The 18,048-nt window shown below is 31.8% G+C and overlaps 1 protein-coding gene across 2 annotated transcripts in view; it reads left to right on the plus strand.

The window, feature by feature from the left end:
* The window catches only part of LOC139502490 (A disintegrin and metalloproteinase with thrombospondin motifs 18-like), a 29,023-nt gene continuing 10,975 nt past the window's right edge, over positions 1 to 18,048 (plus strand). Inside the window, exons 1-10 of one of the 2 annotated variants that reach the window (XM_071291973.1) lie at positions 1 to 228; positions 532 to 710; positions 3,051 to 3,128; positions 3,559 to 3,676; positions 7,117 to 7,282; positions 8,757 to 8,832; positions 9,969 to 10,046; positions 13,357 to 13,508; positions 14,421 to 14,455; positions 15,418 to 15,523. In XM_071291973.1, the coding sequence (XP_071148074.1) occupies positions 132 to 228; positions 532 to 710; positions 3,051 to 3,128; positions 3,559 to 3,676; positions 7,117 to 7,282; positions 8,757 to 8,832; positions 9,969 to 10,046; positions 13,357 to 13,508; positions 14,421 to 14,455; positions 15,418 to 15,523 (1,085 nt within the window). In that variant the 5' untranslated portion in view covers positions 1 to 131. The remainder of the gene's footprint in view (positions 229 to 531; positions 711 to 3,050; positions 3,129 to 3,558; positions 3,677 to 7,116; positions 7,283 to 8,756; positions 8,833 to 9,968; positions 10,047 to 13,356; positions 13,509 to 14,420; positions 14,456 to 15,417; positions 15,524 to 18,048) is intronic. The other variant, XM_071291972.1, reaches the window with a different exon arrangement.

The raw sequence follows: 18,048 nt of genomic DNA on the forward strand, positions 1-18,048 counted from the left end.
CTTTACATCTTGATTAGTTCGAATATAATCCTCATCCAAGACGGTCCGGACTATTTATTGCTTCCGAACCGAACAGCTGCATATTGCAGAAGTATATATGCAGGGACGGATCTCGGACAATATCCGGAATCATGGATTGGATGTATCCACTACCAGTCGGAGTTTATTTTTTATATGTTATTCAGTTATTTTCACGTCAAAGTAATGCACAAATTCCAACAAACTATGGTAAGTACTGTACATGTTAATAAAATAAATGTTGAAAGCACATTATAAATTTTCTTCTTACAAAAAAAAAAGAAATAATCAACCATAGAATAAAGAATAAAATGTAAGATTGACCTCTGATTTGTCATTTGCATGTATAAAAAACAACTTGGAAATAATTTTCTTTGTGATTTATACCCATTTTTTATTATTGTTTTTATTTGCAATCCATGTCATTTGTATTATAAAACAACAGTTTTGTGGTTAAAAGACAATGTCAACGGTCATGTTTACAGCTTAACTATATTTCAGTTTATTTTTTAGGTGCTGAACAGACACAAAATTCTAATGAGGAAACATTACCAAGGGAAATTAGTTTCGATATATACCAAAGTGATGTTATAGAAACTTTAGATCTCAAAAGAAATCCAAATATTGATATTAATGTGCCAATGTGCTCTCTAGAAACTGGTAATGTGATATGTGAACTTGGTACCAGTAAAGTAAGTGTTTATCTGATCGGTTGTAAAGCATAATACGACTGTAGTTTGAAAACTATTATCACAATTGGGGTTTTTGTTATTGATAAAATGTTTTTTAACATTTGGAACAGTAATGAAATCCATCTCTGGCATTTCGTTGAGCTGATGTTGATTTACAATATAAATAACAATTCAGAACATCGACATTGTAAAAACTTAAGACTTAAGTTATTTGAAGTCTTGCACAGATTTCAGTACAGTAAGATTTGTCTATTTTTTTCCCATTAATCTTTTCAACTGACAAATCCAATAAAAGAATTCTTAACAATATTTTTTCCTATGATTAATGAGCACGCAAACAAACATACTAGAAAAGTCTTTAAAATGAGCAATTAAATTATGACCGTAACATGCATTCATTTCTTACAAAATGAATAGTAAGCATAGACTTTTGTTAAATTGTCCTAAAAATATGGAAAACGAAAATAAAACATCTGTTTTTAGATTTGTGAGGATGAGAAGTTAAGCATATATAAGTACTACTCATTACATAATACTGTGTCGTTTGGAGGTCAGATATCGGTTCAAACATATTTTTATATGATTCAGCATGGATTAAAAATTAAATATGAGGACCTGTTTTGTTAATAAGGATAGAACTACATAAACACAGAATAGGAAACTTTTGTCTGTTTCTTAAATAAACGTCAACACACTGATGCAGTTTGGGTATCCTCCGTTTACATTTATAAAACTGAAAGATTCACATTTGTTCGACTGAAACATCTAAAGTGACATACATTTATCAGTCGATTTTGAAACTAAGTAACAGTCAACTGTATGGTAATATTTCAAGTAGTGGACGAAATACAAATAGTAATGTATAAATGTCTCAAGCTTACAACAATGAACATTTGTACTAGCATTACTGATTACCTAGTGGACTTATAAAAATACCACAAAGTCATAACTATACGTTTGAAGACTCTTATACTTTGTCATGATTTTACTGTTTTAGATTATACGTTTATAGTCTTTCGTGTGTACGCTTGAAGAGCCTTGGGTGTAAAATCATTCAATTTATTATACTTGTATACTACATAAAACTAACGAGCTGAGCATTTCGGATTTATCATTTTAATTTGTAACTATGTATGATATAATTTTATTTTAATAGGAATTGTTGTATCATAATTAATCTAGTATCATGACATAACAATAAACAAGGATAATGTGTTTAATTTTTTTTTAAGATCAGCAATATTTTGTGAAAAAAGTTTCATGTTTTTAAATTCTGAAAATTTAACAATATGTTTATTATTATATCTGTTTCAAGTTAGAATTGTATAAATTTTATTTGAAATCTGTCTGTATACCTGATTTTATAAATACTCTTAAAATATTAATATCTCTGCTAAGCACGAAAATTACGGAGCAAGTGACAAAAATTGCCTTTCCCTCGAAGTGATGTTAATGTGTCCCAGGAAGGTAACTTGAGACGGACTGTTACTTTTGATATACTACTAACCTCTCAACATCCCAGACAGAGCCGTGATGTAGTGGTTAGTGCATCGGACTACTGCCACAAAGGTTCCTGGTTCGATTCCCGTTCCGGGATGAAAATTTCAGGGACTGAATTTTCGGCTTTCCCTTGACACCTTTTGCGAGTATGGTCTTGAGGAAACGATGATAGTCCGTCGGAAGGGGACGATAAATGGCTGACCAGTGTTAAGAGAGAGCCATATCTCTTGCACGTAAAAGACACCCTTGTAGATTTAGAAAAAGAGTAGGCTAATGCCGCTACAAGGCAGCACTCGCACCCGCAAAGTGGAAAAGGATTAATATAAGTTGCAAAATTTGTTTCCCAATCTACTATAAATAAATATGTTCAAACTAAACTAACATCCCAGTAATTGTTTCGGTTAAATAAAAGACCTATAGTACATTATTCAATTGCATGACCTCATCTTAAATAAAAATGCTACATTTGCGATACACTTTTAGCAGCCAATAATTCATCTATCTTGCACATTTTCCCGTACATCTTTTTTAACTGTTCAAAATATGTTAGTTAAGGAGGGCAAAATTGCATTTTATGCTTCTGTGCGCAATAAGAATTAACTATAGCATCCATAATAAGTTGTCAAAAAAAAAAATTATATACGTGTATCATTTATACATATCATTTAAATTTGCTTTTGCAGTCTTTACTTAACATGACAAATAAATTCTGCAAATCAGAAAAATGCTTCATAAGCTTATAGATGTGAATACTTCGATTCCATTTGATGTTGCTATATAAATACATGTACACCGCAATAGTCTTCAATCGTTAATTAATCATGCTGTACTTTCATTTAGGATGTTGCGTTTTACCAATCAAAAGATCAAACTGGAGCTTTTTCTTTAAAAATAAGTAAAGATAATCATACAGAATTGGTAAGTTAGTCAACACTAATTTTTATTTAATTTTCTCTTCTTTGAAGTAGGTTGTTCGGCATTGTTTAATAAAATTGAGAATGGAAATTGTTGTTTTACGATTCTTAGAATTCCTTGTTTATTAACTCAAGCGATTTATAAAATTGAGAATGGAAATTGTTATTTTACGATTCTTAAAATTCCTTGTTTATTAACTCAAGCGATTTATTGAAATAAGAAAGTGCATTTTTTCCTGTTGTGACTATTTGTTAAATTAAAATAAATGATACACTATACAACATATACAACAACAAAAAAACGCACCACATTTTATATAAACCCTCAATTACTTGCTTGCCTACTTGACTTCTGTATTTTGTTTATGTTACAAGTATAATTTTACTTAAATGACAATAACGAATTATTATTAAACATATTGTTGTTCTTTTAGGATGGTTATATGGTATCAAATAATACGGCATATGTATTGGAGCCATCAGGGAAACTAGCCAATACATTCAAAAATAATTCTCATTATTTACGTAAGAGAAGTGCTGGCATTTCTTCAAGTAAGTCATCATTATTCCTTAGTTTTAAGTTTCTCATATATTTTTTTTATATAGTTTTCTAAAATAAAAATGATAGAAATGATAACAAAGTGTTTTCATATCAATTAAATAATTTATGTTAACAATTGTGAATTTGTACGCGTCTTAAATGTAAAGCAGATCATAGTTACATTATCAACTGATACGAAATGTCAAATAAGTTGTAATTAATTCTATACATACTGCTTAAGGAACATGATTGTTGTGGGAGTTATACAACAGTAATGAATGGTCTATATTAGTATCACAAGTATTCTTGTTGACGTATTTACGATTTCTTGATCCTATTTCCTGTTGTATTGAAAGTTAATAAACCTAAATGACAAACAAGGAAATAAGTACTGTAATGAAAACGTAACTTATATGAGAAAATTTGAATATTGGTTTTACTATACCTTTTTCAAGGTAAATATACTTGTCGCTCAAATTTTAAGTACCAAATGATGTAAAAGGTGTTTTTACTTCATAATCTTTTGATGAAAGATTACAAGACATATCTATAGCATATTTAACTTCGTAAAAAAAAAAGTAAAAACGCCTCTCTCAGCTTTTTTCATCATTATGATATATCAATGAAATGCAACGGTAGACATTGGAGTCTCAACGTGTATGTTATTATAAAGAAGATATTGAAGAGAAATTAGATTATATGATCACTACATCCTTTTCTATTAGTAAACAAGAGACTTGCAACTCTCCCATATCATGTTATACTAGCGCTCTATAAATGTCAGTAATTACAATTAAATGGAATATTGTTTGTATTGGTACAAATATTGATTTTGTTATCAGTAAATTAAAAGCAAACTAAATATTACTATTTTGTTATATACATATACACATTCATGGATCTATAATCTGTCGATACCTGTAACTTGGCATTGCACAAGGTCATGTTTTTCTCTGACTGTTTATGACGTCTTTACACTCATCCATTGGATGTTGGATTTGTACCGATTGATTGATAATTTAGTCTTAGATGCATGCTTTTTTTATTAGTTGTTAGTGGCTTTGAACTAGCTGCCAGTTAACTGCGAGTACTCTCAGATCTGTTCCTAGTGCCTTTATTTTGTTGGGATGTACAAGTACCCGGCCACGTCCACTTGTATTTTTGTCCGTCTGATGAGTAAAGCCTTTTTCAACTGATTTTTATAGTTCGTTCTTATGTTGTACTGTTATACCGCTGTCCTATGTTAGGGGGGATCCCGCTAACATGTTTAACCCCGCCACATTATGTATGTATGTGCTTGACCCTAGTCAGGAGCCTGTAATTCAGTGGTTGTCGTTTGTTTATGTGTTACATATTTGTTTTTCGTTAATTTTGTTTCATATAAGTAAGGCCGTTAGTTTTCTTTTTTGAATTGTTTTACATTGTCATTTCGGGGCCTTTTATAGTTGACTATTTGGTATGGGCTTTGCACTTTGTTGAAGGCCATACGGTGACCTACAGTGGTTAATTTCTATGTTTCTTGTGGAGTGTTGTCTCATTGGCAATCATACCACATCTTCTTTTTTATATAAACAATAAAATGCTGCAATATAATTCAGAAAACTTGGAAAGTATGAGCATTTCTGGTGGATTCCTTTTATTTATATATCAACGGATGTTAGTTATTTTATTGATATATGTGCTTTAGAATTCCTTTTCCTAATATCCCTTGCATTTTGTTTCATTTTTATGATTAAAATAAGAAATGTGTTGATATCTAATAATATTATAGAATTAGGAAGTCTTAAAACTATGCTTTAGAGATATTCCAACAATATTACTTAGTCTAAACAACTATGTTTTAAAGATATTACAACAATATATTCTCTTAAAACTATGCCGTATAGCTATTCCAACAATATGAATGCTTTAAAGATATTCAAACAATATTAGGTCTTAAAACTCTGCGGTATAGTTATTCCAACAGTATTGGCTAGTCTCAAATCTATGCTGTATAGCTACTTAAACAATATTAGCTACTCTTAAAAATATGCTTTAAAGATGTTCCAATATTAGCTACGTTTTAAAACTATACTGAATAAAGTGCAGCTATTCCAATAATATAAGCTTATAAATATCAAAACTATGCTGTATAGCTATTCCAATAATATAAGGTAATTAAAACTATACTTGAAGATATTTCAACAATATAAAGTAGTATTAAAACTGTGCTTTCGCGATAGTCTAACAATACAAAGAATTCTTAAAAGTAAGCTTAAAAGATATTCCAACAATAATAAGTAGTCTTAGAACTATGTTTTAAACATTTTTTAGCTATATAAGGTAGTCTGAAAACTATTCTTTAAATATATTTCAACAATATAATGTAGTCTTAAACAATGCTCTAAATAAACTCATCGTAGATACCTAGATTACATTTTGTATTTACGCCAGACGCGCGTTTCGTGTGCAAAAGACTCATCAGTTACGCTCGAATTCAAAAGAGTTAAAAAGGTAAAATAAAGTGCGAAGTTGAAGAGAATTGTAGTCTTAAAACTATGCTTCAATGATATCCTAACAATTTAAGGTAGTTTAAAAACTATGCTTGAAGATATTCCAACAACATAAAGTAGTATTTAAACTATGCTTGAAGATATTCCAACAATATAAAGTAGTCTTAAACAATGCTTTAAAGATATTCTAATAATATTTGGTAGTTTTAAAACTATGCTTGAAGATATTCCAACAATATAAAGTAATATTAAAACCATGTTTTAAAGATGTTTCAGCTATATAAGGTAGTCTCAAAACTATGTTTGCGAGTCTTAAAACTATTCTTTAAAGATGGCCCAACAATAAGGTAGGTTTTAAACTATGCTTTAAAGATATTTTAACAATATTAGATAGTCTTAATATTATGCTGTTTAACCAAATATTAGCTAAATCATATTTCAATAATTGGAGGTAGTCTTAAAATCATGCTGTATAGCTATTGAAATAGTTTTATCTAGTCTTAAAACTATACTGTGATTTTAGTAAAACATGACCTTGGTTAAGTTGGTGTGAAACATGTTCAGGGGACATTGACCTGCCTCTTATGTTTATTTACATATAATAGTAAACACAATTGTACCGATCATTGTGAGAAAATATAGAGAACCCAATCCAACACTTTAAATATAAAATTGAGAATGGAAATGGGGAATGTTCATTTTGCATTTTTGTTTCACCAATATACAAATAAAAGATATTTCTATGTGAATTTTTAGACAAAAAAGTAAAAAAGAAGTTTTCGGTATTACTCAAGATCTGAATGATATTTTTAGGGCCATTGAGGTAAATTCTAATCTAGTTTCGTGCATGTCTTTTAAAACATGTTCTGTTATTTACAGCATTAAGTATGTACAACGTATATGACAATACTGCACGTATTAGACATTTATAATTACAATGTTATAAATGACTATTTCAGATCGCCACCGGTCGTTCTTCACACAGTATCTAGGACATAACATGGTCCATTTATCGAGACGCCAGGTTGATCCGCGCGATAACTATATCACAGACAGTGACTTTGACATGCCATCAACCTTTACTGTAGAAGTCCTTATACTCATTGATCATAGTTTATACAAAAAGTAAGTCATATCTCTTCTATAGTGGTCAGATAAGGTTGTTTTAGTTTGTTTATATTATTACTTATCGATTCATAAAGTGGAAAATTTTAATGAAGAAAAATAATTAGTTTTTCGATTATTTTTCATCACAGTAGTTCACTATGGTTTCTGCAGTGTTTGTGTAATAGCCCGTTTTAAAATACCATTGCAAGTTTATCATCTGATTATAGATCGTAATCCTACAGTCGTTATCGTCGGTAGTACGGTTGATGTACAAAAATTTTCTTCTCTGCATGAAACTAGCTAATAGACCAAATTTAACCAAACTTATAGCCACAATCCTCATTGCAGTATCTAGTTTTATAATGAGTCCGATGATCTCGCCTGCCAACCAGCGTGGCTAGTAATAGAACAAAGGGGTAACATACCAGTTTTGTGTATTATCTTGAAAACTACTATACATAGAAGTACAAAATCTGCCAATGGCGTAAAGATTCAAAATCAGACCTACAGTATATTTACATCAAAACTGTTAGACGACTTCCAATAGTATACTTATTGCCCTTCTATGACGATGATTGTCATCTTTTCTTGACATTTGGTTTTTAGCCTGAAACCTATATTTGATAGGAAAAATTATCACTCAGACAAGACTTGTAGCGTCATGGTTACTCACTTTGGTTCCTAATCTTTGTGAACGGAACAGTCACAGTATTAACCTAGGTTCCCCATGTTTATGATATTTGTAACTCCTGGTATTAACTTTAGTTCCCTATATTTGTAAACGGAACAGTCATGGAATTGACTGAGGTCACTCATTTAGGACACTTCCGTTCCCAACTCGCAGTGTACAAAGATAGTTGCCTTTTGATGAAACAAATATTACGGGGAAATCTAAAAATATACGTTAAACCTTGAACAAGTCTTACCAAAATACATACTAGCCATGTGCTCGTCCAAATGGACTAAAAGGCCCTATAACACAAACAAATATGGTAAAAACAAATATGGATTGATGGATGGAGTGGTGTTTTACGTCCAGTAACAAACTTTACATACATATCAGGACGAGAACAGTCATATTCATGTGATATGATTATGAACCTTGCTTTGTACTAGACTGACACACACAAATGGTATTCAAACGTTCTATAGTTAACATTCAGCAGGAAGGCATTTCATTCTTATTGACCGTGACTTTATTCCGACTTCGATCCCACCACTTTTTGCTATTTTCCTAAATGCTACGAGTTAAGCAGAGAAGTAGAAATTTGGAATTTTTATGTTTTTCTTTCAAACCCGGTTGGAGAGGGGGAGGTCGAACCCCGACCTCCTGCAATCGACGAAGGCAAGCTACCAAATGCCACCGGGGCGATTGTATTATACAATAACCACTATGTTTTGATAAATGCTCTGTAAAGACTAAGAACATTACTCCGTGTTGTAAAGATATATTCGCAATGATGCACATTTAAAATTGATTATTTTTTTACAGATTCTACAAAAAGCATGGTAACGATGACGATACTATGACGAAATTAAGATATTATTTTACGCATGTTGTTAATGGAGTAAGTAAACTTATACATATATTATCTTTGACGTATCATGGAAACCATAATTCATAGAAAAATCTACTTACGATAGAGTACTTTAATGAACAATAAAATGATAACATTTCAGAATCGAGTTACGAAAATAACTGTACATCGTATCTTAGATTTGAAGCCGAATTGTGGAAATTCAAATAAAACTGTATGTAAAAACAAGAAAAAAAACGAATTCTGAATCTGTATAAAACTAATCATTTCTGTACATTGGGAAATGCTATTAAGCCCAAGTTTGTATCCTTAATTTTTGTATAACGTATATTTGAGATCAAACACATATACAAACATGTTTCACAAAAAAATATTTGAAATTCATGAAATTTAGAATTTTAAGGACAATTTCAAAAATAAGTCAAATGTACTAGAATGTCCTAATTAGTTTTATAGTTCAAAATAAAAATACAGAAGATTTCGAATATGACATAACGCAAATAAGATAAAAAGTATATGGTCTTATTCATAGTCAACAATTTCTTTTGAACATCAATCTATTTATAGTTTTAAAAAAACTCATCAAACAAGGATTGACAATTTGTTTTTGCGCCAGATGCACGTTTCGTCTACAAAAGACTCATCAGTTACGCTCGAAAAAAAATTAGCCTTTTATCATAAACTTGTATATTTCACGAGTATAACTTAGCATTCATGCTTTTTGTCATATTGTATTCGTATCAACGTCTCTGTAACGGACACATTAGTCGGTATTCGTCAGTCTGCTTTATTCTTATACTTATTCTTACCATGATGCTTTTATTACTAACTATGTGAATTAAATTTGCTACATCTGTTGTCATGTCTGATGAATATAAAAAGAAAATGTGGCATTAATGATAAAGAGACAACTCTCCACAAGAGACCAAATGACACAGACATTAAATGTAGATCACTTAAGGTCATTATTTGGCCCCCGAAATTGCAAACGTGGTAACATTTTACAAAACTTGTTTAAATCATATTATGTTTTTTTTCTAATGGACAGGTTAATATAAACTATACACTTAATCACAAAAAGGTTAAATAAATAACCAAGTATCACATTAATTTATAAGAGAAAACAATATGAAAAAAGATCCTTAAATTTCTTTTGCTCTTTGTAGATAGATCTACGTTTTTCATCAATTAATAATACTGATTTTCATATAAAAGTTAAACTGGCGGGATTTTTTGTTGCAAAGGTAAGTATATTGTTATTTATGTTCCTTCTCCTTTCCATAGAAAGACTCGATTTTGTCTTCCAAACCTCATATATAAAATCAAGATCTACAGTTTATTCCTGAAGAGATTTTTCGAATCCGAGATGTCATTAGCTTTAAGAGTGTTTAGTTTAAACAATATTTTATTCAAATAAATTGAATTGGATTGGGCAACAGGCATAGCCTATGTAAGCCCTCTCCACAACAGTGTAAAGGTTACTGTATCATACTACTAGGTATATTTATACATTTTCTTTCGATAGTTCAAATGTATGTATGTGGTGAATGTATTCAATACATGCATTAGTTTTTCTATGTTTACTGTGTCGCTTGCTCAACACTAGACTGACAAGCACGAGGAAGTGTGGCCAAGAAGCCAGGCTAAATTATCACTCAGCAAGAACTATCCCCCTTTTAACATATAAATGAAAATAACTAAACACAACACTTGAGACATAAGATAAAATTGTGGGTAAAATAATACGATGCTTTCTATTCATTCCCATACACATTGTTTTGTAACTATCAGTTGCGATGGTTACTGTTTAGTGACTTTATTATTACTCAAAACATATATTCATTAAGTACAAAAAGTAAAATCACAAAAATACTGAACTTAGAGGAAGATCAATTGGGAAAGTCCATAATCACATGGCAAAATCAAATAACAAAACGCATCAAAAACGAATGGACAAGAACTGACTTGGTACAGGCATTTTCAAATGTAGAAAATGGTGGATTAAACCTGGTTCTATAGCGCTAACCCTCTCACTTTTGTAATGACAGTCTCATCAATTTCCGATATTTTTACATTGATGCGTTAAATAAACAGACACAATAAATATAATAGTCAAAATATGGGTACATCAGTCATCATCGTTTAACAATTTTAAAAGGAACAATTTAACAGAACACAAAAACATCTACTATCTACGAACACATTTATTGAGTGTCTGACGTCAGAAAATTTTATACGTCACATAAATTTGTCGTTCAATGTGCGTACAAACAATTTTAAAATTTTCATGGGAATATTAGCATACAGGGTTAAAAAATCAAAGGTATGTAAGAATAAATTTAAGAAATAGACCGAGATTTAAACTAGTCCAAAAGATATATATAGAATTTATAAGAATCCAAAAATAGTTAATACCACTACGCGATTGAATGATTTTGACGTTTGTGGTTCAACGTATATTGTAATTCATAATAGAAATATATCATAATGACATATAATAGAACAATATCATACTGACGGGATCTTTTAAAGTACAGAGTCACGTTATAAGAACAAAAGAAATACAAAAAGTCGCAAATACAAAACAAACCACAAAAAAATGAAAGCCAATACAAACACATTGACGAGATGTATAAGTACCGAGCCACGTGAAACGGATATCACATGAAACCATTTAACAGTAAAAGTAATATTAATAATAGAACAAAGACAAATGAAAGAACTATAAAACACGTTGTTAAGATGATAAACAACATCAGTACGAAGAATCTATACATCAAGACCATCGTGTATTATTTGAGAAGTTGATACGGAATATTTATCAACAAGGTCTTGGTACCTTCCGATGAACTTTTTTAGAAAAAGAACGAGACGTTCTTTGACATACCCCTGTTTCATCAACTTTCTACTCAGACACTGATGACGTATTACAAAGTCTGAGTAGGAGCTGCAAGCTCTTGAATATCGAATAAGTTGGGAAATATATATCCCATATGCAGGTGAAGTTGGTATATTGCTACTAAGGTGGGGGAAATTTATGATTTCAAAATTAAAATCGTCTCGTTTGTCATAGATTCTGGTACTGAGATGACTGTGTAAGTCAAATTCGAGATATAAGTCTAAAAATGAGGCGGAGGAAGCCGTGTCTGTTGTTTCTTTAATCTCTAGTTCTGGGGGATATATTAATGGAACCCAATCAGAAAAGTTCGGATTGTTTATGGAAAGAACATCATCAATATATCTGAAAGTGAAATTAAATAATCTGGCTTCTTTGATTCTCTTGTTTTTTACAAGTGTCTGGAGGAACTCCGATTCATATGAAAATAAGAAGAGGTCGGCAAGAAGAGGCGCACAGTTTGTTCCCATAGGAATGCCGACAATTTGTTGGAAAAGTCTACCTCCAAACTCAACAAATATGTTGTCGATAAGAAACTCCAGCATACTGACCACTTGTTCTTCTGTGTAGCATATCTTACCTTTTTGTTTGTCACTATTTACGAAATATGCCTTATGAAATCCCAAAGTAATAAATTTATAGCGTATGCTACCATTTTTATGTTGAAAGGCATTGTGGATTATTTCTTTAAGGCGATTTTTCAATTTCACATGGGGAATGGTGGTATACAGGGTTGAAAAATCAAAAGTTTTGATGGAACTAATTTCAGAAAAAGACCGAGATTTAAAATTGTCTAGAAGTTCTTTAGAATTTTTAAGAATCCACATATGGTTAATACCACTACGCGAGTAAACAGTTTCACAGTATTTCTGAAGACCCTCTTTCACTGCGGACAGAATTTTAGTCAATCTAATGGACAATTCTTTAGTAGAACATGAAGATGAGCCAGCAATATACCGTTGTTTGTACGGAATTTTATGAAGCTTTGGTATCCAATACAAACAAGGTAAGTCCTCCGATTTGGTGTTCAATGCAATGTTTATTGAAGCCATGAAGGACTTATGATTTGCTAAAATCTCATCCTTGTCAAATGATATGTCTTTGTATGTGGGATTACCTGAGTGCTCCTTTATACCCAATTCTTTTACAAGACATTCGTAGTAATACGATTTACATACAAAGACAATATTATTTGAATATTATTTGAATATTATTTGAATATTATAAATCGACAATTTATGTCGACCATTATTTTATTTGTAGGAACGAGCTACTTAAGTGGGATATGTACTTCTATGAGTACGTCCGTTATTGTTGACCACGGATCATATAATTCAGGGGGAATCGCAGCGCACGAGCTTGGACACAAGAGTGTCAGTGTCACCAAACGCATATACAAAAGAACTGAGTGTATGAATATGATATGGGACGAATAACTTGACACTTGAAAAAAGCAACCGAGTCTTTCATTTGAATGTTTCTTCAAGTCTTATTTACATATGCATACAACAGTTCAACACTAACATTAAAACCATGGTACCAATTACTTGTTATTGTTCTTGTATATTTAAATACAAAGCTGCACATATAATTCAATGACAAAGAAAATCATACGAAAAGAAAGTTATAAATCTAATATAGATATTATTTACTTTCAGAATCCAACAGATATGCCTTTTGTATTAACTTATTCCCAGGGACAGGATAAGCGATCAAAAGTGGATGGAAGTACGACATTGTTAGGATTGACAAACTTTCTAAAAAAATCGACAAATTTACCAAAACACGACCACGCCATGTTCTTTACAGAGTAAGTTCAACCAAATACGTTTCAACCATGTACTCACCTTTTAAAACATATTTATTTAAAGCCTTTGTACAACGAAATTGATGAAAGTTCGTTGAACAAATCTTCAAATACATATTGTATTACCAATGTTATTTCCACATGATCGGGTAGAGCGTATGTTTAAATTTGCATAAGGACAGTCTATTTTAAGATGTGTGTGATAAGGATGATTGCCGTTATAATTAATATTGAATTCTAATCACCTGTCAGTGTCACCAAACGCATATACAAAAGAACTGAGTGTATGAATATGATATGGGACGAATAACTTGACACTTCACTGATGAGTTTATCCCAATACTCTTGTCTATAGATGGACTGGTCTTAAATAAGCGAACTTCTCCAACCCCCGCCAAGCCAAGTGAAATAAATCTAGTAATAACAGTGTGTTGCCATATCGTCAACAACAAAATTATAACTACACTTGACCTTAAACAGGACAGAAAAACTTAAGAAGTCGTGCAATAGAAAAACTTAATAAGACGTGCAACAGAAAAACTTAACAAGTCGTGCAATTCCGTTTTAAAATATCATTGCATAAAAAACAGAGTTGTTGCTCTTTGTTCACTATAATAAGACTGTGATCGGAATTGTAGCGGAGGTTATCGAGGCATTCATGTAAAGAAAGTGACAAACCCTCGTTTCTCAAATTTGATATTATCCAGTAGTAATATTTATGCCTTAATTCCTCAATTGTTGTCGAAATCAAAATGTCTTAGGTGCAGACCGCGAAGTTGAAATCAAAATGTATGTTGACGAGATCAGTATACAATGCAGAACATTTTATTCGTATCGGATTATCTAGAAACCATTCTGCGCAGATAGAAAAAATTATAAAAGTCTAAATATTGTTGTTATTTTTATATTTTTCAGACACGATGCTACAAATGGTAGAGGATACATATTAGGTATGTTACCAATAATATATTTCCCTTTAGAATAAAGTGTCTGTTGACCATTATTCAAGTTATTGTATGATTCATAAAGACATGTTTCAAGTTATTTATTTAGTTTAAACATATTTATTTATAGTGGATTGGGAAACACGTTTTGCAACTTAATATATTAATTCCTTTCCACTTTGCGGGTGCGAGTGCTTCCTTGTGGCGGCATTAGCCTGCTCTTTTTCGAATTACGCAGGAAAGTTATTTATTTGTTTGTATATATTTAAATATCTGCTATAATAACCATGCGCTGTTCTGTAAGTTCACTATCGATAAGAAGGTGACCTTTTTTCAAGAAAATTGAGTGCCAAACTTGGGTGCAACCAACGCCTTTGGTGACTTACCGAATTAGACTAATTACCGATTTGTACAAAAACGAGCATCACAACAGGTGCCACATGAAGGCGCATCTGTTATCACCTCAGTTTTCGGGGTTCGTGTTGCGCAGTCTTTAGTTTTCTATGTTGGGTTTTGATTACTAATATTTTTTTTATTTTTTTTTTTAATCATGGTGTTGTCAGTTAATTTTCGACTTTTATAAGTTTGAATTTCACTCTGTTATCTTTCGACTCACTTCATTTGAATCATCGAATGAAATTGTCCTTATAAACTAGTCGATGTAAGAGTAACGTGTTTAAAGTATGAATTAAGCATTATGGCATACATACATGTAATCAGTTTAATTGTACTGTTGTAAGTTGTTTAGTAGGTCCTCATTATTCTATTTGTAGGAACGAGCTTCTTAAGTGGGATATGTACTTCTATGTTTAGTAGGTACTCATTATTCTATTTGTAGGAACGAGCTTCTTAAGTTGGATATGTACTTCTATGTTTAGTAGGTCCTCATTATTCTATTTGTAGGAACGAGATTCTTAAGTGGGATATGTACTTCTATGTTTAGTAGGTCCTCATTATTTTATTTGTAGGAACGAGCTACTTAAGTGGGATATGTACTTCTATGAGTACGTCCGTTATTGTTGACCACGGATCATATAATTCAGGGGGAATCGCAGCGCACGAGCTTGGACACAAGTAAGTAAAATATGGGTCAACTGTCTTCCCCGTTTGTGGAAAAAATGATAAGTTATCCTAGGTAATACCACTGCTTGTTGAAGAATTACGGAGGCAGCTTAGATCAATTGACATCCTCGTTTGTTGAAGACAGCTTATTCATTTGACATGGCTGTTTGTTGTTAAAATAGGAAACAGCTTATGTCAGTTGACGTTGTTGTTAAAATAGGAGACAGCTTAGGTCAATTGACATCGCTGTCGTATAAATAGGAGACGGCTTAGGTCAATTGACATGGCTGTTTGTTGTAAAAGTAGGAGACAGCTTATGTCAGTTGGTGTTGCTGTAAAAGTAGGAGACAGTTTAGGTCAGTTGAAATCGCTGTTGAATAAATAGGACGGCGTAGGTCAATTGACATGGCTGTTTGTTGTAAAAATAGGAGACAGCTTATGTCAGTTGGTGTTGTTGTAAAAGTAGGAGACAGCATAGGTCAGTTAAAATCGCTGTTGAATAAATAGGAGACGACTTAGGTCATTTGACATGGCTGTTTGTTGTTAAAAAAAAGGAGACAGCTTATGTCAGTTGACATCCTCGTTTGTTGAAGACAGCTTAGGTCATTTGACATGGCTGTTTGTTGTAAAAATAGGAGACAGCTTATTCAGTTGACGTTGTTGTAAAAATAGGAGACAGCTTAGGTCAGTTGACATCGCTGTTTGTTGTAAAAATTTGAAGACAGCTTAGGTCAGTTAATATTGCTGATGAAAAAATAGGAGACAGCTTAGGTCAATTTACATCGCTGTTGTAGAAACACTAGACAGATTAGGTCAATTTACATCGCTGTTTTAAAAATAGGAGACAGCATAGGTCAATTTACATCGCTTTTGTTAAAATAGGAGACAGCTTAGGTCAATTGCCAAAGCTGTTTTTTTTTTGTTGAAATAGGAGACAGGTTAGGTCAGTTGACATATCTGTTGTAAAAACATGAGACAGCTTAGGTCAATTAATATCGCTTTTGTATACATCGCTTTTGTAAAAATAGAAGACAGCGTGAGTCAATTTACATCGCTTTTGTTGAAACAGGAGACAGCACAGGTTAATTGTCATTGCTGTTGTAGAAACAGGAGACATTACATGTCAATTGTCATCGCTCTTTTAGAAACAGGAGACAGCGCAGGTCAAATTACATCGCTTTTTGTTATGGAAATACATTACAAACAACTTAGAGAAATGCAACTAAGAGAGAAGAATACGTTTATGTTCGACATCTTTTAGTCCAGTATTCCTTAATTTGAGAGATTCCTTGTTTGATGCCATGTTATTAAGAGATTATAAAACAAACATATAATAATTGCGGTATTGACATTTTAAAGGACAATTTATGAATGATATATGGCAACACTTTTGTAGAATTTTCCTCATAAGTTGTCATTTATATTTAGATAGGAGACAATGCCTTTTAAAAACATATTTTGGCACACGATGTATTATTCAAAAAGTAAATGCAGATGCTTATAACATATGCAATGGCTAATGTAAGAATTAACATAGAATGAAATTCAAAACAGTGTGGCTGTGGCCATTGATTGACACATTAAATTCATCCATTGACTGGGAAAATTTACGTGAACGCTTGTCTGTAACGACCACTGTTCACGACGTACCTACGATAAACATTTAAACTGTGGGGTTACCAAAGGTTTCTTAACGCCTTTAATTATAAAATAATTCGAAAAAATAATCAGGAATAACCTTTATCTTTTGATTTATATAATTGATATAAATCAAAACATCGTGTTATTTCTGATTAATTTTTCGAATTACTTTATTAAGGTGTTGAGATCCTTTGGTGACACCATAGTTTAAGTATCTTAAAAAAGTACATAGTGAGCAGTGGCCTTTACATATGGATGCATTTAATGTGTCAATCAATGGTCACAGCCACACTGTTTTGAATTTCATTCTATATTGCAATATGAGTAAGGCGTTATAGTGACTTAGGTAAAAGCATTTCTAAAGGGCCCAGCTTACAACATCATAAATTAAAGCCACGAAATTTTGAAAAGATTGAAACTTTGTTTGTTATGTCAGGATCCAAAAAATAGATTTTATCACATCCCTCTCCTCCTTTCCAATACTCCATCTCGTTGTATCCCTTTGCAGAACTTGCTATAATATTTGATTTATTTTCAATTTGTTAGCGTCCTTTATATGCCAGAAATTATTGATAGCAGAATACTAGTAGAATCAATCAACCAAAAGTAGAACGAAATCACAATTTAACTAATGTATTAAAGATTTTATTTCTTCAGTGACATTTGTGTTAAAATTACCTACTTCTTACTATTCATTACTGATTCTTTAAATAAAAAGAAATGTGAGGTTATAGTATATGTTAATGAGAAACTATCCCGATAATACCCCAATACTGTAGGATATAATGTCCATACTCGCAACAAGTGTTTAGGTGATAAAATCGACTAGGCAAGCACGAGACCAGACATTTGGAAAGCCAAAAGCTATAAAACCTGTTAGAGTATGCATACAATGA

This window comes from Mytilus edulis, chromosome 14 (assembly GCF_963676685.1).
Source record: "Mytilus edulis chromosome 14, xbMytEdul2.2, whole genome shotgun sequence".
In the NCBI taxonomy this organism is placed as follows: domain Eukaryota; kingdom Metazoa; phylum Mollusca; class Bivalvia; order Mytilida; family Mytilidae; genus Mytilus; species Mytilus edulis.